Source organism: Hydra vulgaris, chromosome 12 (genome assembly GCF_038396675.1).
Source record: "Hydra vulgaris chromosome 12, alternate assembly HydraT2T_AEP".
NCBI lineage: Eukaryota > Metazoa > Cnidaria > Hydrozoa > Anthoathecata > Hydridae > Hydra > Hydra vulgaris.
In genome coordinates, this window is record NC_088931.1 from 16,835,165 (window position 1) to 16,861,830 (window position 26,666).

Genomic DNA, 26,666 nt, shown 5'->3' on the forward strand with positions numbered 1-26,666 from the left:
CAAAATCTAAACACAATATTTTTTTCAAATGAAAATAAAGTTGTAAATATAGCTAGAAACATAAAAGATGTAACCAAAACATATAACCAAATACTACAATAAAAAACATATATTGCCTCAACAACAAACCTTTTTTTCTTGAGGATTTAATGATGGAGAATAGTTGACATCTAGTTCCTTAATAAAATAAACTTTTATAAGATATATTTATAGATCTTATAAATTTATTTACTTTAGTTTAGTAGGAATGATTTATACCTCAATACTGTAATCTCTCTTTTCGTCATCTCGATGAAGAAAGTAGCCAAGTACAGAACTTTTTTTCCATAAAACACTTTTACGATACTCATGATACTAAAAGTAAATAATAAATAAATACATAGGTTTACCCACAAATACTGCGTTTTGCCAGAACAATGAATAAGCCGGTACATAGGCAATAAGTAAAAACTTGCTCAGTTATGCTATAAATCATTATATAATTATAAGAAATTATTATAATCAAAACTATTATAAAATTATAATATAACTAACAAATAAAAGATTATTAAGGAAGCCATAGCAACTTACTACTTTTTTTTTAATAAAAGAAAACAAAAACTTAATAACTCTATACCTCACCACGTTTGATTTGCCTATATCTTCTGGCAATTTGACAATCAAGTCTTGGTGCCATTTCTTTAGCAATAGTTGACCACTTACCTAGAGAATATTTTTTAATAAAAAAATAGAAGACTAACTACTTTTTAAACTTTTTCCAAAGACTACCTAATTTGAAACTAACTTTTTTAAAGCATGTTTACTTTCAAAGGTTTAATTTAAAAAAACTTTTTAAGTTATTATAAATTATTGTTCAATGTGTTTTATATAGAACCTTAATGTGTTTTAAATAAAACATTTAAGCCATGGAAAAACTATGTATTTTTTGAGTATAAATATCTGTTTAGTATGCTTCAGGTTTTAAGTTATTATTTAATTTTTAAAATACAATTCAATAAAATAATTTATAAAATTAAAATTTTCAAACTGAGGAGGAGCTAATTCATTAATCATTATCTTAAAAAATAAAAAATTGTTGGTTAACTCAGGAAAAAACATAAATTAAAAAAAAAAAGATTTGGGTGAAAGAAAAACACAAGAATGGAACAATATTAATATCAGATTCCTCAATTACATGTTGAGAAATCTCAACTTCAATTGAATCATTTACAAGATAAATTAAACATTAATTAAATTTAACAAATATAAACATTCTTTTGTATTTTTAAAATATGTATTATGTATTTTTTAATATTCAAATCACTTAAATTTATTTGTGTACTCTTGAATATATTTATTCAATTTTACACATACTTTATGTACTTAACATGTAAAATTTTTGTAAAAAATCTTTTCACAAACAAACAAGAATGAAGATAAGACCTATTACCTTTATACATGCTCCTGTCAGAATAAAAATATAGTTTTAGTTTTTATAAGAACATTGTAAGGTATTTGTATATTTACAAAAAATATAAAAATAAACAAAAATTTTTTTGTAAAGTTTTCATATGAAGTGAAACGCTATAAAACTTGAAAGTTTTTTTGTGTTTTAAATTTTTCAGTTTATTTCAATTTTTTGTTTCACTAGGCTTTATTTTATTTTTTCTCTAGTTACATTTTTATTCTTCCACTTTTTTTTTATAGTTTAGTTACTTGAAACTCTGGTCAAAACAAAAAATTTTATGCGTGGATAGGCAAGATAAGCAACAGGATGAGCTTCAAGAGATAACCAACCTGCAATGAAGGAGATATCATTGACCCCACATTATTTTCTACAAGATTTTAAAGTAATTGATAATGTTTGCTTTGACTATTCGAGAGAAATAGTTGTATGGAGAGAGTAGCAAGTAGTGTCATCTTTTCTAATAAGATGTGACACCAGCACAAAAAAGTGCAACATTTGTTTAGTGCTAATATTTTTGAACTTTGATCATAGGAAATATGATATATGCCTGCCTAGTTTCACCACATGCAAATTCTTTAAACTAATATGTACAGAGCATTTGTGAAAGAAAAGTTAACAAATAACAACAACAAAAATAACAACCAAGTTGAATATTTTTATTCTAATTAATCTAAATTTTTTTATATCTAGATCCATAATAAGGGCAAAACTATTATTTCATCTTGTTACCTGACTTAAAGACAAAACTTGGTTGTTTGCTAAGAACTTTTCATCTCATCTCTTGATTCCACTAATCACATCCTACCTGATATAGCCAACAAACAGATTAATCCATTGCCTGACCTACATATCACTTAAGTTTTACTACCTAAAGTGATTTTCTGTTACGACTCTTCTACAGCTTGTGGTCCAGACAACTTGTTATAGTCTTTGCAGAAGTGTTATCCAGAGCTGTCACCTATACTTAACAATTTAACAAGTGCTTATCAGTCTTATTTTCCAGTCTGTTAGAAAGTAGCATCTGTTATCCATATTTTCGAAAATTCTGGAGAGCAATCTGATTCGCCTTTAACTACAGTTCCATTAATCTTCTTCCTATCATTAGCAAGGTCTTTGAGACTTAAATTAACAAACACTGAATCTCTCATCTTGAATCTAATAACTTACTTTCAGGTCATTAATATGGATTTTGATCTTCTCAATCTACTGCTGATTTGTTAATGGTAATAACTGATAGGTTTTATTGTACATTAGATAAATGTGGAGAAGCTAAGGCTATCGCTCTTGACATTTCTAAAGCCTTTGATAAAGTTTGGCATCCTGGTCTTCTCCATAAGCTTTCTTCTTATGGTGTATCAGGTAACATCTTTAAGATTATTGAATCCTTTCTTTCCAATCATAGTATAAAAGTTGTCCTCAATGGACAGCACTTTTCTTAATACCTTGCAACTTCAGGGATTCCTCAAGGTTCTTTCCTTGACCCTATACTCTTTTTAATTTATATTAACAATCTTCAAGATATTCTCACATCTAAGGTGGCATTGTTTGCTGATGATACTACCATTTATTCTTGTCTTGATAACAAACCAACACTCTCTGATAGCTTGGAGGAGGCATTTGAGCTTGAAAAGGATCTCACTTCTGCTACAGCTTGGGGCTCATAGTAGCTGGTGAACTTTAACTCAAATAAAAACTATTTTTTTTAGCCAATCATTATTGCAACAATCTATTTTTATGAATGATAATGTCCTTGATGAGTCATCTAACCTTGATATTTTAGGATTAACTCTTACTTCCGATCTTCCTTGGAAACCATATATCAAATCAATTGCAAAATCAACATCTGCTATGGTTGCATCTCTTTATTGTGCTCGCCACTTTTTTACTAAAAGATTTTATTCTTTATCTCTATAAATCTCAAATCTGTCCTTTTATGGAATAATATTGCCATATCTGGAGCAGATCTTCAAATGATGTCCTTTTTCTTTTAAAAATGGGTTGTAAACATAGTTGGACCTGCTCTTGAAGCCAAACTTCAACCATTGTCACCTCGCCGTAATGATGCTTCTCTATAAATGCTATTATCTGCACTGCTCTAAAGATCTAGCGTCTCTTGTGCCATCTACTAAAATTCACATGTTACTCCTCATTCAATCAAGTCTCACCCTTTTTATGTGGCTGTATCTAAGTGCTCTAAAAATTCTTATCGCCTAATTTTTTTCCTCAAACATCAGTTCTTTGGAATTCACTTCCTTTATCTTGTTTTCCTGATTCATATAATTTGCAATCTTTTAAGTCGTTTGTTAAATGTTATCTTGATCTATAAACTTCATCTTTACTCTTCCAGTAACTTCCAACTCTAATAGTGGTTGCTTGCAGCTTTGTTGGAGGTGAAAATGTTTAAAAAAAAATCTATATATACACACGCATAAGTACTAGAGCAACTGCATAGTTGCGTTCTCTAAAAAGACACAGTGCAAAATAATTATTGTATCATATCCTTTTGGACTCCTAGCTTACTATTGTTTAACACTGTTTTTATGAAACAAAAAATTTTATTTTGTATCAATAAGAACAATTCAGGTTTCTTGTTAAGAAACAAAAACAATATAAAATAAATTCTTGTAAAAATAGATTGCAAATCATTAATATATTAGCAGCAAAGATTTCTATTAGCAGCAATTAATTTTATATCCTTTAACAATTTTTCAATTCTTGTACAAATTCTTTTTTAAAAACTTTCTAAAAGTAATTGAAAAATATCTATATTTCATCTGCTTGATTAAATCTTTTTTGAAACTGATTAAACTCTAAAAACGATTTAACTTCCAGTTGTACAAAAGATTTTTTATTTTTGATCAACATCAAAGCTATCCTCAATCTTTAAATCAAGTCAAGCCTAAGTAATTTTTCAAGGTTACTACTACAACAAGGTTATTGTGTTAGGTGTTAAGTTGGTGAATGTTAAGTTTCTAATCCAAATCAAGCTAACTTATGGATTCACTAGTAGTATCAGGTACCACCTGAAAACTAAGCATTTCATTGACTACACTAAGATAAGTCCAGACTGTCCATGAGCACTAAAAACGGAAGAAATTAATGAAGCTGCAAACAAACTGGGTGATACAAACCATAAGTTCTTATAGTTTTACATTTAACAAAAAAAAATTTTTTTTTTGTAAAGTGATGACTTTTATTTCATTTTTTTAGTTCAACAAATGAAGTCATTGCATCGCAAAAATAACAAATATTTAAAATAATTATAAATAACAAATGAAGTTTGCAAAAAAGTCTCCAATAGTGTTGGTATGGCAAATGCTGGAAAACTTGTCAAGAATAAGACATTTGGAGACAGACATGGTCATCGTGTCTTATATTGCCAAGTTCAGCAGAACATTCACTCTTGTAGATAAGCTTTGCTTTAAGGAAAAAGTGGATCATTTAAATCCTAAAGTGAATGTGAAACATTTTTTTTAAGATGCAAGCTGTCATTGCTTTAGAATAGTGTCAAGAACACAGTGCAGAAGCTAATTGAAAAAAAAGTTGGCAGTTGGCAACAGGCGTTATTTACTAATAATGGCGGGATCTCTATTATATGAGCTACATTATCTAATTCATCACTAGACCAGACTTGAAATAAAGAAATATGCACTTAGAGAGCTTCAGTGTATTCAAAGAAACTAAGCCAGAGCTGCATATCACAATATTAAATTGCTAGTTAAAAAACTGTCTCAAGAAAGTTTCTTCACCAGCATTTTAGCAATAACAATGCTTGTTAAAGAACTACATTACTTGTTAAAAGACTTCTCGTTGAAAATTTAAAAAACTGTCTAAAAAAGTTTTATTGCTTTAATTTATTTAATCAATTATTTGAGTAATAATTTGAACCTCCATAATAATTTGAACCTCCTTAATAATATCTTTTTATGTTTTTGTGTTGAGCTAGTGGTCTAGTCCTTTGATGCATGTTTTTGCAGTTTTTTTTTAAATCTAGTTTTTATTAAACTGTTTAATCGATTATTTGAGCAATAATTTGAACTAGTTAACCATAAATATCAAATATAAAAATCAATTCTGGTTTAAGAATATATGCTCAGACAATACAGCATCTTAGAAGTGTTCACAAAAAATTGTCAACAAAAACATTTTTGATCAATCAAAAGAGGAATTCTAAAAGAAATACAGGTTGAAGTGCCAGCTGGTGTGAATGAATATGATGTACAAAGTCTACCATAACAATAATCAAAATGTCCCGGTAATTAAAAAAGAACTCAAATTTTAGCATGCTAAGCCTCGTGTCAAAGAAAAACAAGTTTATGTATTATAATAGTTGAAGAAACTTACACATCATCACTGTTAACACAGTTAGAAAAGAATGCACTCTAAATTCTAGCTCCATTTAGTGTTGAGTAACAGAAGTGGAATTTTTAGTTATATAAGACTTTTAGTCTAAGAAATTTTAGTGATATAAGATATCTTTCCTCTAAGTCATTGTTGCATAAACTCAACATTTTTAAGTGATGCTGATAGAGTTTTTGATCTGCAATACCAGTAAAAACCCCTGCAAAAGATTCTCAACCCTAAGTAACAACAACAGCACAACATCATTTGACCTTCAACAGTTATCTTAATTTCAACAGCACAAAGTTGTCTTTTAAAACACCTTTCATTTACACCAGACTAGACTTTACTACCACCAAAAATTTAAAAAAAAAAAAAAAAATTCTAGAAAAAAGTTGACACTCAGCCTTCACAAGAAACAACACCATATTTAATTTTTTATTTTTTAAAATTAAGATTTTATCATTAAAATTTAAAATTATTGTAAAATTTATGGAAGCATTCCAGAATAATTGAAAAAGAAAAAAAGTAAGTGGTAAAAATAAAAAATATCTTGTGAAATTGATACATTGTATTCTTTAATCAAGATATGAGCTTTTTATAGCATAAAAAAACTTAATGTTATCTGAAAATAATTTCTTTAAAAGTATTTCAACCTTGTACTCAAAAGACGCAAATTTTTTTTAAAGTTTCAAAAATAGTAATCATATTTTATAAAAACTTTTTTATAAAAAAAAAATACTTTTATAAATGTCTAAAAATTCATTAAAAATTCGTAAAATAAATTTTAAAAATATTTATAAAAACTTAAAATTTTTTTTAAATGTTAAAAAAATAATAGTCTTTATGCAATAAAATCAAAAATAATAACATTTATAAAACGATTACTACTTTTAAAAATTTAATAAAATTTCTTGAGTAACAGGTAGATGTATTTTTGAAGAAATTTTTTTCAAATAATATAAAGGATCTGTTAAAATATTCAAGGGTCAGTTAAGACATCTAAAAATACTTTTATTCCAAAATTTTTTCAATCCAGTGTTATTTTATTATATAAAATAAAGCTAAAGATATAACAGGAGAATTTTTAAAAAAATGTAATTTTTATCTAAACCTAATATATATATATATATATATATATATATATATATATATATATATATATATATATATATATATATATATATATATATATGTATATGTATATGTATATGTATATGTATATGTATATGTATATGTATATATATATATATATGTATGTATGTATATATATATATATATATATATATATATATATATATATATATATATATATATATATATATATATATATATACAGTTACAATGAAAAATTTATATTAAATGAAAAATGCTTACCAACACCATATTTTTCAACTAATTCTATAATCTTTTTATCTTCTTCTGGAGTAAAGTCACCAAACTTAATTTGCGGATCCAATGATGAAACATATCTAGAAAAATTTAAAATAAAATAAAGGCATAAGGTTTTTCATGGCAATGATCTTGCAACATCTTCATTTGTAAGTTTCTGAAAAAGGTTTTCTTGTAAAGTGTTTTTGAAATTTCAATAATATACAAAAACCAGAAATAAAAATAAAATCCTTATTTTGATTTTTGACAGAAATAAATACTAATAAATAAATACAGCATCTTTATTTCGGTTTCCATAAACAGGGGTGTTAAATTCTTTACTTTATGGAATTTTAACAACAACTCCAACTTGCATTTTTCTACTAATTTTTGTACTTCAATTATTTTTCTAATAACTTTTTTTTCTTCAGATATGTTGAATCCAGAATAATTATATTCTGATCTGGTCCCAGTTCTCTAACATGTCCATCCAGAGGTAAAGAGTCTATGGTTAGTGTTAAGCTCAGTTAACTTATATATACAAAAAAAAACAAAAAAATTTTCTATGTTATAAATTTGCTCTTTTTATTTTAGTTTTTTAAATGTATAACATTTGAATAGAGCAGCATGTTTTGATGATAAATTCAAAGAACATTGCAGGTTTTATGTAGTTTAAGTTGCACAGGTACAATATATAAAAAAAGCGTTTCTTAACTAAAACTAGCAATATGTTTTAATTAATATCAGGTATGTGTTTAAAAACAGACTGTTTAGTTAAACCATCGAATCAAACCTACTTCTTCAGAGTTTAACAATAACACTAAGAATTATATATTTAGGAATTATAGGAACATATACTGCTGGACCCATCCATTTTACATTCATATCTTTTATAACTTGTTTATGTTTTAATCATCCTACCTTGATGAGAGTAAGGGCATAAAACAGCTTCTGTGAAGAGAAGATCTACTAAGAATATTTTTTATTGATCTTGTAAGGTTCATCATGTAACATCATTAAGAGGTCTTTAAGTGATTTTAATGTTGCACTTAGTTGCAAAGGTTTTAACTTGCAATTGAGCTTTATTTAATTTAAATTCTATATTTAACCATTTTATCATATCATTTTTTTAAAGCTTTCTATAAACCTTGCAGTCAACTTTATCTGACTGTGTTTATATCAGAGTGATCAATATATGAACTTTATGTTTTCTTTTAAACAAGTATTATTATTAAGTTGTTTATAAACTTCTTTTACTTGATAGTTTAAAAACATAAATTCTGTAAAATAGCATAGAAGTCTTAACTTTAATCAAAATTTGCAATCTGCTTTCAAAAGTAACAAAACAGGACTCAAGAATTTATGAACAAAACTTTCAATTTCATGGCTAAAACTATAAAAACATGTTAAAATTTTGTTAAGGAAAAGCAGCATTTATTCCACCATTTGGAATAATTCTAATTATAAAACTATTTAACTTCATTTTCGCTTCACTTTATGTAAATCTATGAAACTTTATGTAGATTTGTACCCATAGTAACCTATAACTTAAATACTTTGTAAGATTTTAATTCTTAGCTATGAAGTCAATGACAAAAAATAAAACCATGAAAAAAATAAAAGAGTACTAATTAAGAAACATACAACTGCAATGACTTCTGAACCAAATACATTAGTCACCTCAGCCTTGTCATTGCACTGTCCTTCATAAACAAAACTTATACTATTTTATATTGGCGTTAGAAATTTTTAATCATATGAACCAGTTTTTTAAGTTAAGTGCATTGACCAACAGCAAATTAGACGCAGAGTACCAAAAATAAAATTGCATCATATATATAGATGTGTATATATATACATATAACCAGGAATATATTTTTATCTCATTTTTTAAATTTTTTTTTTTTGTTATTCACCTCCTCAAGGCTGATACAGCCACTACAGATGAGGAGGCTACTTAATAGTGGTTATAACCCTCTCTCAACTTTATAACTCCCAAACACGAACCTTGACGAACTAGGCCGCTGCGCGGAGAAACAAGTTGAGCGCGGTACTACCAGTGACGTGGTGGGGATCGAACTCGGAACCTCTCACTTATGAAGCGAGCGCTTTACCACTACACCACTACCGCATTGAAATATTGATAATATTTAATGAAATACTGATAATATTTATTGTAATTGCTCTGCAAAATATTGGGAATTTATATTGATATTGTCCTATTATGGCAAAACAAAAAGAAAAGAAAAAAGTCATTGAATTTTGAGAATTTTAAACTGACTGGGAATTCTGCGTATACGTGGTGCCATTGGAACGGCTAACAGCTAATATATATACATATATATATATATATATATATATATATATATATATATATATATATATATATATATATATATATATATATACACACACATACATATACATATATATATGTATATATATATATGTATATGTATACATATATATATATATATATACATATACATATATATATGTATATGTATATATTCATGTAAATATATATATATATATATATATATATATATATATATATATATATATATATATATATATATATATATATATATATATATATATATATATATATATATAAAAAGTAAACTGGGGTAAGAGTAAACAAAAAAGAAAAAGTAAATGTTTTAGAAATTTTGTTTATTTTGCATTTATTGAAAGCTAAAACAAAAAATCTTTAAAAATGCGAGGCACCGCTTTGTAGAGAATTTTGTGCTCTATCTCTTAAGGTGTTAAAATTATTCAAAAATATTTAACTTTGCCTTAGCAAACCTCAAAATTCTCACCCTCGTAAAAAAAAAAGTTATTTTTCTAAAAAATCAACTTTAAAACTCCCATAACTAAAATTAAATTTTACTAAACAAAACTAAACTGTTAACACAGTTAGAAAAGAATGCACTCTAAATTCTAGCTCCATTTAGTGCTGAGTAACAGAAGTGGAATTTTTAGTGATATAAGACTTTTAGTCTAAGAAATTTTAGTGATATAAGATATCTTTTCTTAAGTCAGCAAAGAAATTATTCTTGATTGAAGCCAATTATAACTTTATACATTGTTGCATAAACTCAACATTTTTAAGTGATGCTGATAGAGCTTTTGATCTGCAATACCAGTAAAAACGCCTGCAAAAGATTCTCAACCCTAAGTAACAACAACAGCACAACATTATTTGACCTTCAACAGTTATCTTAATTTCAACAGCACAAAGTTGTTTTTTAAAACACCTTTCATTTACACCAGACTAGACTTTACCACCACCAAAAATTAACAAAAAAAAAAAAAAAATGCTGTTTTGTAGAAAATTTTATGATGATTAAGATTCTCTTTTCAAAATTGAATTTGCTAGTTCCGGAAAAAAGTTATAAGCAAAAAACCAATATAAATGTTTTTCGGGGGAAGAGTAAACATGCTAATTGCTCACACTTATGCATTAAGATGAGCGCAGTTAAACTAATTAATAGTTATTAACTATTTAAAAAGTAAATAAACATGGCAGCCTTTACTATTTATCTAAAAAATTTTAAAACAATATAACTCTACATATGTTCAAAAAATGCAAACAAATTACAATGAAAAGCAATTGCAACTTGCAATTGTATTGTATTGATATTTTGCTTTTTTTGATTTGTAGAACAAATCAAAAAAAGCAAAATATCACTCAGTAAAGCTTCAGAGGCATACAATATACCAAAGGCAACTCTTCACAAGCGTGTGCACAACAAAGTCCAATCACATAGTAGAGGTACAACTACCGTACTAAGTACAGCATTTGAATTTGTTTTTGTTTCAGAACTTATCAGTTTAGCCGATTGGGGTTTTGGCAAAACCTTCGCAGATGTTATTGCAATAGTTGGAGGATATTTAGTACCTACAAATCAAAGCTATTTGTTTCTTTCAAATGGTATACTAGGACGAGAGTGGTATCAAGGTTTCACAAAACGATGGAGTCATAAATTAACGTCAGAGTAGCAGGCAATATTTTGACTCTCAGAGCTTCCTCTTGTACCGAAGACAAAGTAACAAGTTATTTCAATACACTTCAAAAACAATTTCTTGAAGCAAATATCAACAATAACACTGCGTGAATTTGTGGAATTTTGACAAAATTGGATTTTCAGGCGATCAAGGTAAACAACATATAATTTGCAGGCTCAGTGCTAAGCGGCCTTTAAAATTGGTTGGTAACAACGAAAAAATTAATTACACAGTCTGTAATTGTGTCAACGCTACTAGTACCATTCAGCCACCATTCGTAGTTTACAAATCATTATCACATCTGTACAAAGATTGGTGTGTAGGAGGATCACCAAACACCGTATTTAAAACATCCAAGTCAGGTTGGATGGAAGAGAAACAATTTATTCAATGGCTCACTAAAGTATTCATATAGGCAATCAAATTAATTCCAGGTAATTAGTTTGGTCTACTTAAATTGAGTAGTTTAATCAATTAATCAACTAATCAAATATTTTTTTAAATTACAGGTATTCACATTTTAGTCTTGGACAGACACATCACACATGTTACTTACAATGTTGCATGTATATGCATTGACAATAACATCAGACTGATATGTTTACCAGCTCATTCATCCCACATACTTCAACCGTTAGACGTAGGAGTGTATTGTCACGTTAAACGAGTTTGGCGCAAGTTACTTACAGAATTTTATGCAGCTAAAAATTTCAACAACTTAACAAAAGAAAACTTTATTCAACTACAAGCAAAACTTTTTAGCTCCGGTGACGCATTTACACTAACACAAATAATTGCTGGATTTCGTAACACTGGTTTGTTCCCACTTGATATTAGTAAAATTCATCAATTAAAATTACAAATTGCTCAAACATTTCAAGTACCATCTCAGCCTGCTTCATCATCTTCATCCGAGCCTACTTCATCATCCTCAACTGAGCCTGTTTAATCATCTTCATGCAAGTCTGTTTCATCATCCTCAACCGAGCCTGCTTCATCATCCTTATCCCAGCCTATATCATCATCTAACATCAGTCAGTATCAAACTCCAACAATTTGCCAACTTCAAAATTTAACAACAACACCAGTGACTCCTGCTTAAACGTATCAAATGTTGCACTTCAAAGAAAGACTCGAAGGCAATTTAAAAAATGTTTTACAGCGCCACCATATTGATACCCAAAAGAGAGTTGAAGGCCAGTGTCTAAGTACATCTACGTATCTAAGTATCATAAGTACAAAAAAAATTTTTCTTAATTTTTATAAATTTATATAATATAAAAAATTCTCTTTAAAACAAAAACAAACAAAAAATTAACATAAAATATTTTTTCTTTAAAAATTTTTTTGAATCTGAAGCAAAACCATTTACTCTTACTCCAGTTGACTCAATATGTATAAGTATATACATATATATATATATATATATATATATATATATATATATATATATATATATATATATATGTGTGTGTATATATGTATATATGTATATATGTATGTATATATGTTTGTATGTAGGTATATATATGAATGAAGAAAGAACAGCTTTTTGTATGGTACTTTAAGTTTCATGCCTATACGGCAATTATCAGCGATTGAATAAAAAATCATATACATATATATATATATATATATATATATATATATATATATATATATATATATATATATATATGAAATTATTACCCCACATTGATTTTTTTTTTTTTCAAATTCTTAGAGGTAAAACTTATATTTTTATAAAAATACAGATAAATACTTTATATATAAATAAAGTATAGCTATTTTCTAACATAAAATATACAAAATAACAATAAGAATGTTTATTAACAATATTTTTCAATATTTTTGTTTATCCTTTTTTATTTCATATAACTGCATAAAGATGATTCAGTCATGCTATAAATGCAATTTAAAGCCATTACTTTCATGCGCATAGTGGTTCTAATGCCAAATAACTTTTTCAATCAATTAGATCCTATTTGTGACATTTTCTAGCAAAGATTCTGTTTTTAATAAGTCCCATACATTTTCTATAGGGTTTAGATCTGGGGAGTACCTTGGCCAATTCAAAAGTGGAATTTTTATAGAAACCAATAATTTTTTAATGGATTTTGCAGTGTGGCATGGGGCTCCATCTTGCATAAATATTTTCTTCTGCTTATTTAGTAACCACTTCTTCAATTTAGGTAAAAGACATGTTTTAATGACTTTTTTTGTATTGGTTCTGTTTCAGTATTCCATCACAAATTGTACAAAATTTTCACAAATTTTTGAGTCATAATTTGATGGTAGACTCATCGCTGAAGCATATAGTAGACTCATCACTGAAGCATACTGGAAGAAAACAGAACAAAAACAATCACTAATACAAACACTGGAATATAAGGAGAAAAAATGTTACCTTTGTACTATAATAATTTACCGATTTCCAGTCATCAACAGTGAAACTAATGTAATTCTTTGCCTAATCAGTGAGACTAATGCAATTTTTGCCTAATCTAGGCACTTCTCTGAGAATTGGTTAATTTTGGCTTTTGCATTGGCCTTCTACTTCTGATGCCCAATCCACACAAACTTTGTTAAACAGTGAATGTTGCTACATTTAGTCCCACCTTGATTGACTTAATGGTAATTGCTGAGTATGAAGCAAATCTATTTGCTTACACTTTTTACATTAGCTCTGTTGATGTTATTTTCTTTTTTCAACCACATTTGCCTTGTCTCTGAAAACTTAATGGGAGGCCATTTTTCAATTTGTCTTTGATTTTGCTTTCAGTGCATCTTGATATCTCACATTTTCTTGATATTTCAATTATCAAGTAATGCTTATCAAGTTTTATTTTTGAAGCATTCAATTACATATCTTATGCATGTATATGTATATAATTTGATGTCAAAGTTTTGCTTCATTTACAAATGGACTGCCATATAAGGAGCTTGCAAAAGAATTCTCAATTTCCGATAATTTATAACATTTTAACTAATAATAGTATTAATTATTAGGAAGTATTGTCACCTTTTTAACAGTAAGTTTCATTATCTTCTAAAATGCACAAATTTTTTTTCATCGTTAATTTAAACAAATTTTTAGCTTGTTCAATTGTCTTAATTTCTACATCAAGAAACCTTTTTGGTCTTTTTTGTGATTTTAGATTTTCTTTTTTCAATACTCTTTAAATGAAAGATATGCTGCATTTAAACTTTGTAGCTAAATGTTATTATGACTGAGTTGGATTTCGATGAATGAAAACTATTGATTTTTTCATAACTTTTCTGTGTTCCTGCTTATAGTTACTCCTTATATAGTTTTAGGACAATTCTAACAGTTGATTTTGTAACTTTACATGCTTTTGAATTTATTGAATATGAGCACAAGAGATTTTCTATATAAAATTTCAAAATATTATATTAGATTTTCAGATTTTTTACTAAAAATTGCACAAAACTAATCAGATGTAAGCAAAACTAAACCAATGTACAAAAAACTACTAAGGCATGCACCATAAAAAAAAAATTGAATTTTTTAAAACTATGCTAAAAAACTAATTTTTAAACATTGACTTCATTTTAAATAACATTTCAGAAAATATAGAAACTATTGGAAAAGTTCCTTGTTACTTACAATATAAAATTTGACAGTCTAAATTGTTTGGCTAAATAAAAGCTAGCTAACAAATTATTTAAAGTTTAAAAACATAAAAATTAAAAAACCTTTCTCTGCACTGAGCATCTGTTCTACCAGGTACATGTAACTTTACTTCCTTCCAATTACCTAAACCATGTTTTTTTACAGCTTCTATAAGATTCTAAATGAAAAACAATACAAACATATATATAACATATATGACATTTACATTATTATTAACTATAATACTTATCACTATAATTGGTTGAATATATATATATATATATATATATATATATATATATATATATATATATATATATATATATATATATATATATATATATTATATATTTATATATATAAATATAAATATGTATATAAACATATAAATATATATATAAACATATATAAATATATATTTTTGAAGATATATATATATATACATATACATATATATATATATATATATATATATATATATATATATATATATATATATATATATATATATATATAAATTAGTAAAAACACTTATCTAATTTTTGATTACTTCAGCACTGTGTTTCACCATCAGTAGGTTAAGCAAATATAATGTTACAATATAATTAATCACAATATAACTATATTGGCTTAACCGAGGGCAAATGGAAAAAACATTATGCTAATCACAAACAATCTTTTAAACATAAAAAATACTCAAAAGAGACTATGCTGTCTAAATATAATTGGCAACTAAAAGAAAAAAATATTAATTTTAAATTAAACTGGTCTATCCTAAAAACTGCGCCTGCCTATAATAACATTTCCAAAAAATGTATACTATGTTTAGAAGAAAAATTTGAAATTATTACTTATTTAGATCAAGAAAATTTACTGAATAAAAAATCAGAATTAATTTCTAAATGCAGACATGAAAAAAAGTTCCTTTTAAAAAATTATAAAAACAAGTGACCAGTCCAAATTTATCCTAATTCTAAAGATTTCTTTTCATGATTTTTTAATTATCTAATGTAGTTAATGCAACTTCCTGATTGCAAAATACTACAGTTATTACATAATTAATTATAACAATTCCCATCTTCCTGTGAAATAAGTTTTCTATAATTTGAAAACTTTTTTATGTTTAGAGATTCTTCCTGATGAACTTACTGATGGTGAAACACAGTACTGAAGTAATCAAAAATTAGATAAGTGTTTTTACTAATTTATTATTGCTCTGTTCTTTTAGAACATTGAGCACTCTGTTTGTAGAATACACTAACATAATTTATATATATATATATATATATATTAAATCTTCGCTTCCAACAAGGCTGCAAGCAAACACTATTAGAGTTGGAAGTTACTGGAAGAGATGAAGTTTGTAGAGCAAGATAACAATTGACAGACGAAAGGATTACAAATTATATCAATGAGGAAAGCAAGATGAAGGAAACGAATTCCCAAGAACTGATGTTCGAGGAAAAAAACTAGACAAATAAGAGATTTTGGAGCACTTAGGAACAGTCACAGAAAAAGGATGAGATTTAATTGAATGACAAGTAGCACGAGAATCAATTTTTGTAGATGGCACAAGAGACGCTAGCTCTTTAGAGTAGTGTCCATTACAGTATTTGTAGAAAAGAGAAAGAGAAGCAACATTACGACAATGTAATAATAGTTGGAGGTTGGCTGCAAGAGCAGTTCCAACTATGTTTTCAATGCGTTTTTGCACCTTGTCTTACCTTGAGATAAAGAATAGAATATGGACTAAGAAAAATTCGAGCTTGATAAAGAGATGCAACGTTAGCAGATGCTAATTTTGAAATGGATTTGATATACAGTTTCCAAGAAAGATCAGAAGTTAATCCTAGAAGATGAAGGATAGATGACTCATCGAGTAGATTATCGTTAATATAGGAAGATCTAAATTATTGCAATAACGATTGGCTGAAAAAATTTTATCTGAAAAAATTTTATCTATTGGGATAATGATTAGCTGAAAAATTTTATTTAGAGTTTTATCTGAATTGAAGTTCACCAGCCACTGTGAGCCCATGCTGTAGCAGAAGTGAGATCCTTTTCAAGCTCAGATGCCCCCTCCAAGCAATCAGACAGTGTTGGCTTCTTATTATTGGAGTCTTTACGAATTAAATGTAAATAACCATCAACACTATGATCACAAGATGAGACAGCTGAACTCAAATTCGTCACACAAAGATCAAGTAGGTCTGGTGAACTTTTTTTTTTTTTATTTTGTTATTTCACCTCCCCAAGGCCCAGAAGGCCACTTCAGATGAGGAGGCTACTTAACTGTGGTTATAACCCTCTCTCAACTCTATAACTCCGAAACACAAACCTTGACGAACAAGGCCGCTGCGCGGAGAAACAAGTTGCAAGAGATAAGATTCAAAAGAAGAAAAGTTACTTTAAAGACCAAGAATATTAGTGAATTATGGTTTAGAGATCTTGGTGAGGGTTTTTTGTGTTTCATAGTTTTTGGTACTTTAGCCATTTTAAATTTTTTAAAGAACCTGACTCAAAGCATAGATTGTAGTCAGTACACTTTTTTAATAGTCAAAGCAATTGCCTTTTTACTATTAATAAACCCTAAGCCGAAGCAAAGGGCTCCAAATGTGGCCTCAACAATGCACACCAAAAGTATGAACAGGGACACCATTTATGGGCAACATGGCACTGTTAGTACTCTGATATTTTTCAGCTGTTGATGGAATCAGCCTCTCTGAGAGCTACCACAGAGTTTGGGAAACCTGACTACAAGCTGGCCTCAAAACCATAAAACTGAGTTCTAGAGCTGTACACTCATTAGGAGATAATAGAATGAGTTAATCATAAAAACAGAGACACAAGCAAAACCTATGCAACAATGTATTAAAAATACATCTATGCCAGCCTAATAGATAAAGAAGTGGTGTGAGGCTGGTCAACAGATAGAATCTGTTTACCCCTTAAGTCTTTGCCTAGGAGATGTTAAACACATCCTTCTACAAGACAGTAGCTGGATGTGTTTAACATCTACCCAGGATGAGTATTTTTGTTGAGACACCATATCTAGCCTTTACTCAACCAAGAGCCCCAAGGCAGGGGGTTTTTAAGTCGAAGTTGACTTCTTCTAGCCTTTGCTTAAAAAAGTGTATCCTTTTTAAGGCAGCAGGACATGAAGCAGGTTGTACTGGGTTACATAATACCAGTAGCAGGATAACCTGACCTGACAAAAAATAAATAAAAACATTCAGAATGTTTTAAAAATACATTAAGAATGTTTTTAAAAAAAATCTAGTCTTTTAATTTGTGATTTTGTGGTTTAATTACTTCCTGCAATTAAATAATGTGTTTTGACATAATCATATATATACATATATATATATATATATACATATATATATACATATATATATTTATATATATATACATATATATATACATATATATATTTATATATATATATATATACATACATATATGTATACATATATATATATATATATATATATATATATATATATATATATATATATATATATATATATATATATATATATATATGTATATATATATAGAAATAGAGAAAGAGAAGAATATGTATATATATATATATATATATATATATATATATATATATATATATATATATATATATATATATATATATTTATATATATATACATATATATATACAGTATTGTGAAAAAGTTAAGAACCACTAAATAAAAAAAAAATTTTTTTTCAAATAAATTTAATTAATTTTTATTCTATAGATAATAAAATAGTCTTTTTTTTTCAAACATATTAAATATAGCATGAGAAAAAAGAAAAAATTTTTTTTTTTGAAAGTTAGTTAATAGAACCTATAAAAAATAAGGATTAAATATTATGTGTTAATTTTTTTTTATTTTTTTTTTTGTGAAAAAGTTAAGAACCACAAAGAATTTTTTGTGCTAAATGCGGCGGAAACGTCTTTTTAAATTTATTTTTCCCTTTTTTTTAAAATATTCTTTTAATGACCTGAGTTATTACCAAAGAACCAATAAAAACATTTGAAAAAAATTAATTTTTTTAAATACTTTTAAAAAAAGTATTTAATTTCAAACAAAAAAAAATTCTTTCCTTTTGAAAAAATGAGCAGAAAAGCTATTACCTATGAAGATCGTGTAAAAGTGGTGCATTTTCACCAGGAAGGTAAATCCGCTCGCGAAATTGGAAGAATAGTAAAGCGATCACATAGTTCGGTGCTAACAATCATCAAAAGATTCAAAGAGACGAAATCTTACGTTGATCGCCATCGTTCTGGAAGAACGTGTTTGACGACACCCAATGATGATCGCCTTTTAATCAGGTTGGCAAAGAAAAATCGAACCATGCCGTTGCATGAATTAAGAAGGGAATGGAAGCTTTCAAATGGACGCCAAGCCTCGGCATCACTTGTGCGTAGGAAACTATTAGCTAACAATATGTTATGGAAAAAAGCTGTTCTAAAACCGCGACTTACCAAACGACATATAAAAAAGCGAAAAGAATTTTGCCAAAGCGTCAAAGAATGGTCTAAACAAAAACGGAGGACAGTAATGTTCAGTGATGAGATGAATATCGAGGTTGATAACCGAAAAAACCGAATTATGATTCGCAGGCAGCCTTCAGAAAAATATAATTACGATTGTATCGTTCAAAGAACAAAACAAGGTAGCGGGTCGGTTGGAATATGGTGCTGCATGACATATTATGGTCTCAGTATGTTTAAATTATTTGATGGTCAACTCAACTCTACTTATTATGTCGATATTTTAACAAACAACTTGTTACCGTCAATTGATGCACTTGAGCAAAGCGTTCCGTTCATTTTTCAGCAAGACAATGCACCATGTCACAGGGCTAAAATTGTCTCTGAATGGTTCGAAAGTAAAAATAATTGAGCGTCTAACTTGGCAACCAAATAGCCCAGATCTAAATTGCATTGAAAATCTTTGGAGTTGGCTTGATAAAGAGATTGCCAAGAAAGCACTAAGGAGCCTTGAGGAGTTGCGCAATATTTTACCAGCAATACTTGGAAATGTTCCCAAACATATTTTAGAGAATTTAATAGACTCAATGCCAAATCGTATAAATGAGTGCTTAAAAATTCATGGTAGAATTACGCGGTATTAGGTGGTAATCGTTTTTTATTCTGTGGTTCTTAACTTTTTCACAACTTTTTTAAAATAAAAATTACCTATAAAACTTTAAATACATTTTTTATATTTGTTTAAAAGTTTTTATCACTATTATTATTTTTTATTTTGTTTGTCTATTTTCTAAAATTTATTATTATTATTCTTTTTACCAGAAAAATATATTCGGTTAAAAAAAAATTTAAAAATAAAAATAAATTATGATTTGTTTTTTTTTGTGGTTCTTAACTTTTTCACAATAGTGTATATATATACACATATATATACATATATATATATATATATATATATATATATATATATATATATATATATATATATATATATATATATATACACACACACACACAAAACACAAGTCAAAGTTTTAACAAAAAATTAGAAAATAAAATAAAATTTATTAATTATTTTTATTCACACTTGCATTATTGATACACTAAATATGCCAAACAAATCATGGGATCATTTCTCCTTATTGTGAAAGCTTATTGTGTTTCTTTTTATTATAAGAATCTAAAACGTACTGAACTAGCAACTGGGAATACTTTACTAACCCTGATTCAACTTTACGCCAACATAAACTTTAGTTCTAAACTTATTTCCAACCCTATTGGGTTATGTTCAAGTTGCAAGATTTATCTATATTCAGCCAAAAAAGTTGAATTTTTATTACTTTAGAGGGGTGGTTACTCATAGTAAAAAGAATAAAATTACCTTTTAAGATTTAAGATTAAATATATATTTTTGTCATTATTAATTGGCATTAAAAGAAAATATAATTTTCTGAACAGTTTAAATAAGTATAGTTTTGAATTTGTTTTTAATAAAGAAGTGAAATTTGACTCCGAAGAAACCAAGAATACCGGTGTTAGTTCTAATATTGATAATTTTTTTTTTTAATTCCTCTCCCCAATACCATGGAGGCCACTAAAGTTGTGGTTAAAGGCTACTTTAGTCGTGGTTACAACCCTCTCTCAACTCTATAACTCCGAAACACAAACCTTGACAAACAAGGCCGCTGCGCAGAGAAACAAGTTGAGTACTACCAGAGACACGGTAGGGGTATTTGCCAAAAATGTTAGCATAGCCACATAAATCTTGAAGAGAAAACAAAGCTCAACAATTTCAATTCTAACCGGCAGCAGATCTTTAACTACTAAACACAGTTGTATGTTTGTCACAACATGGGGAAAATATTCTCATTTATTTTGTGATGTAGATAAAAATATTTTCGGAGATCTGAGAACCAATATTTTAAAAAATGTGCTTATAAAAATTGATTTAAACAATGCTCTACAAGAATGTTATACATCCATGTCTTATGGTTGAAAGATGTTTTATGATGTTTTATGAGAGATGTCTTATGGATGAGAGATACTTGATATAATGTATGTGAGGTTTTCATTCAAAACTTTATTTACTGATGAAAACTAGAACAAAAAAATTAAAGTGTCTGTACCATCTTTTAACAAACTATTTAAATAAAGTTTTTATTTTACAAACTACTCTAAAGGATTCAAATGTCATTAAAACATACATTTAGTAGTAAAGATTTGCTTTTGAATGAGACTCAAGATAAAGATTATGCTGATGACATAGCAACATATATAAAAAAGTTAAAAGATAAAGGTTAACAGTTAAGCAAATATATAAACAACTCATATATTTAAAGATTTTTTGTTTATGTTAAGTTGCAGCTTTTAGATACTATCTTAATTTAGAAAACTCAGGATATGTGAAGACTAGAAGGTGTATGGGGCTAAAAATGAGTCTTTTAGCAAACCCGGCCCCAGCAAAATTATAAGATTTAGCAGGGTTTGATAGCCGGGGCTAGAAAATAATTTACATTACTTAATATATTATAATTTTATGCTTACATTTACTTTTAGGTTTTTTTGATGTTCAAGGAAAAAAACTGGATTAATAAAAGTTTTTATAGCATGAAGAGACAAATACAGTAAAAGGATGCAACTTGTTGAATAAAAAGCCAAGCAAGAATGAGCTTTGGTTTATTGTTATAGAGATGATAGGTTGTTTAAGCATTGACCATAACTGTATTTGTAGAAAAAGAAAGAAATGCAACCTTAAAACAATGGGAAAGTAGCTCAATAATGCAGATAAACCAGGTTTAATTACATTTACAATGTGTTTTTAGATTTTGTCTGAGTAAAAGAGGGTTATTATTCGTCAATATAGGAATGCCAACAATATTGCAATATTTTTTTGCAGTAAATAAATGAGTTTTGATGTCTAACAATAATTGTGGATTTTAAGCCCAGATTTTAAATCTATAAGCCACTGCAAGCCTGTTACAGAAGAGAGATCAGATTTAAAATTGGTAGCTTGTTCTAAGCAATTAAAAAGTGAAGATTTTTTGTCAAAACAAGAGTATAAAGTTGAGTTGTCAGCAAATAGAGCCACTTTAGATTTCATGAAGATTAATAGAGTAGATAAGAAACAATACAGGAGTAAAGATAGAACATTTATTTATTTAATTGCTGCGGTGAGCAAATGCTCACTTAGTGGTAATCAACTTTAGCAGCAAATTTAAAAACTACAATTTGCAATTTTAATTCACATAATAAAGTACATCAAGACTTTTTTTAAAGTAAAACATTGACGTAACATTGTGGTACCCTTAAAGTTACTTGAAATATAGTAGAGTGTAGGCCTTCAGGAATAACTAAATATCAATCAAGAATCACTTTACTATTGCAGTTCGAAAGAAATAATTTAATAACCTCAAAACTTTTATATAAAGAAACTAATAACAGAGTGAAGATTAATCGTAAGATAGTTGGAGAGGTCAAAGTGTTCTCTAAAGTTTTGAAAAAATGGAACCACTTATTTTGCACATTTTCAAAGTTTAGCAAAATTTGAAAAGAGTTCTGGAGAACACTTTTTTAAGACTGATGGAAATCTTGTCTGAAGCACAAACTGTAGAAGTGTTTAATTGATAATTAACTTTAGCATTAGAAGCAAAAATGATTTCGATGTTTAACAATGGACTAACCTGTTTAACTTTCAGGAAGAGTATGCCCATTATATTCAAGAGTCAAATTAGAGAAAGATTTCTGAGAACAGAACTTAACATCAGACAGAACTTTTTTACATTGGCTTCTTGCAATAATAAAAGGACATTTGTTCTTAAGAGAGATGTTATTGTAAAAAAGATGAAAAAAAAAAGATCAATATTTAATAAAGCAACTGCTCAAGATAGTGAAAAATGTGGAGAAGAATGAGGCTTGACTTAAAATTGAAGAGAAGGAATTTTATTCCAGAAGTAATAAAAGCTTCCAATATGCGCTTTATGCATACATATTATGGGTATAAACATATATGTTTGCTATTTATTTAGATGCTGACATACAATATCCTTTCATATATATGCAGTATTTGCTGAAAGAGAAGATGATCAGATGGATGTATAGTGTGACTTCTTTTACATAATTTACTTTTGAAAGTTTTTTTACTTTCAAAAGTAAATTATGTAAAAGAAGATTACATCAAAAAGTAATTTACTTTTACAAGAAAAAGTAAGTCACATAAAAAATCTGCTTACTTTTACATAAAAGTTAGTTACTTTGAGAAATTATTTTACATAATATAAAAGTTCCTTAAACTGTAATTTACATTTACCTATAAAACTAATTTTAAAAAAATTAAAAAAAAAAAATTAAAAAAACTTGCATATGAAAAAAAATAACATAAAAGTAATATGCTACCAAATGTAAATTAAATTTACAATAAAATAATATTTTTTAAGTAGGAATTTTTTATTTTAAAAGTAATAACAAATTTTTATTAAAACAAATTATATAAAATAAAATTTAAATTACATAAGCTGACATTTTATATATTTTCTAAAATAAATTAAAAGCAAGCTATATAAAATAAGTAATTAATTTACTTATATTCTTCAATAACTTTGATAGGGATCTTGTTCTATAGTAATGCAAAAAAGTAAAATCTAGAAATCAGACAAACCTGAAACATGGCAGTGAGCAGAAGGTGCATATATCCATGCGAAACTCAGAAGGGTTGACTACTTGAAAGGCATAATTGGCATAATGGTTAGTTCTTTTTAAAGGTTTTTTGCGTAAAAGTTTTTATTATCTAAAAGCTAAGGAGAGAAAGTTTAAACCAGTCCTGAATTATGGGGCTACAACCCCATGTCCCGCAGATGGAGCCCCAAAATTTTTTGCCACTTTAATAAGATTTTTCTTATTAAAGTGGCAAAAAAAGTCCACCTGCTCAAAAATATCCCCAGACCCTGCAAGCCTTAATCTGGCACTGGTTTTAAGAACTACTTTATTTTAAATGGGCATGTAAAATTTTTGAATATTTATTTAAATAACATTATCTGAGTGTAGTATCAGTGACCTAACTACAGCAAGGGCAGTGTAAGCAAAAGTTACGGTCCCTCAAGCAACCCGGCCTAGGGCCGCAAGATTTAGGAGCCTCAAGATGTATTTAAAGAGTTTAGATTTTTTTTAGTAAAAACTCTTGGTCCAGAAAAACAGAAAATAGGCACCTGGGCCACATCTGCTTACTGGCCAAGCATATTTTTTTATGCCACTGTGTAATATACTGTGTAATAACCCGATCTGTATCTAAGCAATTATTTATACATAGATTAAGAATTAAAACTTGTGGTGATTAGAGTCTGGAAACAAAAAACCCTACCTAAATGTGAGGGCAACTAATTAGTAGTTTTTATTTTTTTTATTTTCTTACAATAAATTCGACAGATTTTAAAATTTAAAAGTTATGATAATATAAAGTGTACACCCTAACCAAATGAGGTGGCTGTTTCAATCTTTTCCTAAACACTCTAATGTGAAATAAACAAGAACATACTTAAGTTTGACACTCAAGTATGTTTTATTTACCAAAAGTATATATATTAACCAAAATTATTGGTTTCTCATAATTATATTAATATTACATTTCAAAATTTATGCAAGTAGACATCATTATACTATTGGTTATTCATAAAGTCTTTAAATGAGCTTATTATGGTTTTTAACAACACATTAAAAAACCTAAATTGTATGTAACTATATTATAATACTATCAGTTAAAGAATGCTGTTGATTAAGTAATTTTAATCGGTTTAGTGATAAAGGAATAGCTGCATTTTCAAATTATAGAACATTTTTTTATTGCTTTTGATAATACTATGCAATACCACTTGTATTTAAATCAATTTAAATTTAAATCTTGCATTTTGTTTAATTTATATTTTCATGGATAAACTTTTTTAAAACCATGTTAAAAACATATGTTAAAAAAATTAAACTATTCAAAATTTCTGTTATTTATGCAATATTTCTTCTGTTTTAGTATGTTATTTTGGAAAAATATTTGTCTTTTTCTAAATTAACATGCTAAAACAGGAGAACTTGGTATTTAAGCTACTTAGATATTATTTTCAGGTATATTTCCAAAAAATACAAAACAGTAATTGTCAACTAAAATAAACTTATTAAACTCAAACTTCAGAAAAACACATAATCATCAATTTTTAATGATAAATTTAAAATGACTTTATTATGTACAGATTATTAATGGCTTAGCGATAAGACTATTTTTGTCTTCTTCTGGCCCCCGCCATTTGTATATTTTACAAAAGAAAAGTAATTGTTTGTAACTGTAAATTTAGAAGGAAAAAAAATTATAAAAATTAAAAATCAGCCACTGCATTAAAGAACATCTTTATGTAATAAAAAAAAATAATCAATGACCAAATTAAATTTGAAAAAAAAATTAATTTGATAATATTGTTTGAAAAATACGAATGACCTTTTAGACTAAAGTCACTTATAAAAACTTAATTTTCTTCATTATTCTTCAACAAATTTTAACGATGAAGTCTGCATCATTTGATTACTTATTCACAAAAAAAGAGTTAAATTGACTTTTGCTTTAAACTTTTGAATGAGAAACAGAATTTCATTGTCAGACAAACTTATAACTTAATTAAAGATAATATTTTAAATCCCTTAAATAATTGGGGAGGTTGCTCAAAATTAAAATGGTTATAATTTTTGAACACTAAAAGATTATTGCATAACATTGGAGACTTGTTAATAAACTTAAATTTTGTTTAGAATGTAAAAAAAAAATTGTTTATATAATTGTTATAAACTAAAATCTAAAAAAGAGATTCAAAAAAGTGTAGTTCTCCAGTTGGCTCTGAAAATAATTTTAACATGTATGTTTATTAAATTTACACAAATGCTGGAAGTTTCAGAGCTCTAGCTAGTCTGGAAGGTAGTGAAAAATCATTCGCAATGTTTTGGGACAACTGATAGCCGACAAACAACTTGTGAGGTCAAACTAACGTTTGAAAAAAATTACAAGTTTATTCTAAAACACTATTTTAATCAAATAAGATTTTATTTTTCTAATCATCCTTGTGCGGGTTAGACACCAACGCAACAAAAAGGAGGTTATTAGGGTGCCCACAAGCTATAGTAGAAGATTGAACAGCTTTCTTTACCATCTTTTTTCAAATAGATTATATATGATAAAACGTAATAAAAGATTATGTTTGATGAACACTCCTTTAATCATACAAATTATATCAGATAGTTTAAATGATTTATAATTTTTTAAAAACTGTTTTAGCAGTCAATGCCCTTGCAGATACCAAAAATGTTGCGTCATATTACCATAACAAAATACTTGATTA

General features: G+C 27.4%; 1 protein-coding gene across 1 annotated transcript in view; it reads right to left on the reverse strand.

The window, feature by feature from the left end:
- Nucleotides 1-26,666, reverse strand: part of LOC105845985 (uncharacterized) — a 99,716-nt gene that overhangs the window by 16,269 nt on the left and 56,781 nt on the right. Inside the window, exons 15-19 of the mRNA XM_065812373.1 lie at nt 14,888-14,982; nt 7,166-7,260; nt 617-702; nt 259-354; nt 130-177 (exon numbers count right to left, since the gene is read on the reverse strand). Of these exons, the coding sequence (XP_065668445.1) occupies nt 130-177; nt 259-354; nt 617-702; nt 7,166-7,260; nt 14,888-14,982 (420 nt within the window). The remainder of the gene's footprint in view (nt 1-129; nt 178-258; nt 355-616; nt 703-7,165; nt 7,261-14,887; nt 14,983-26,666) is intronic.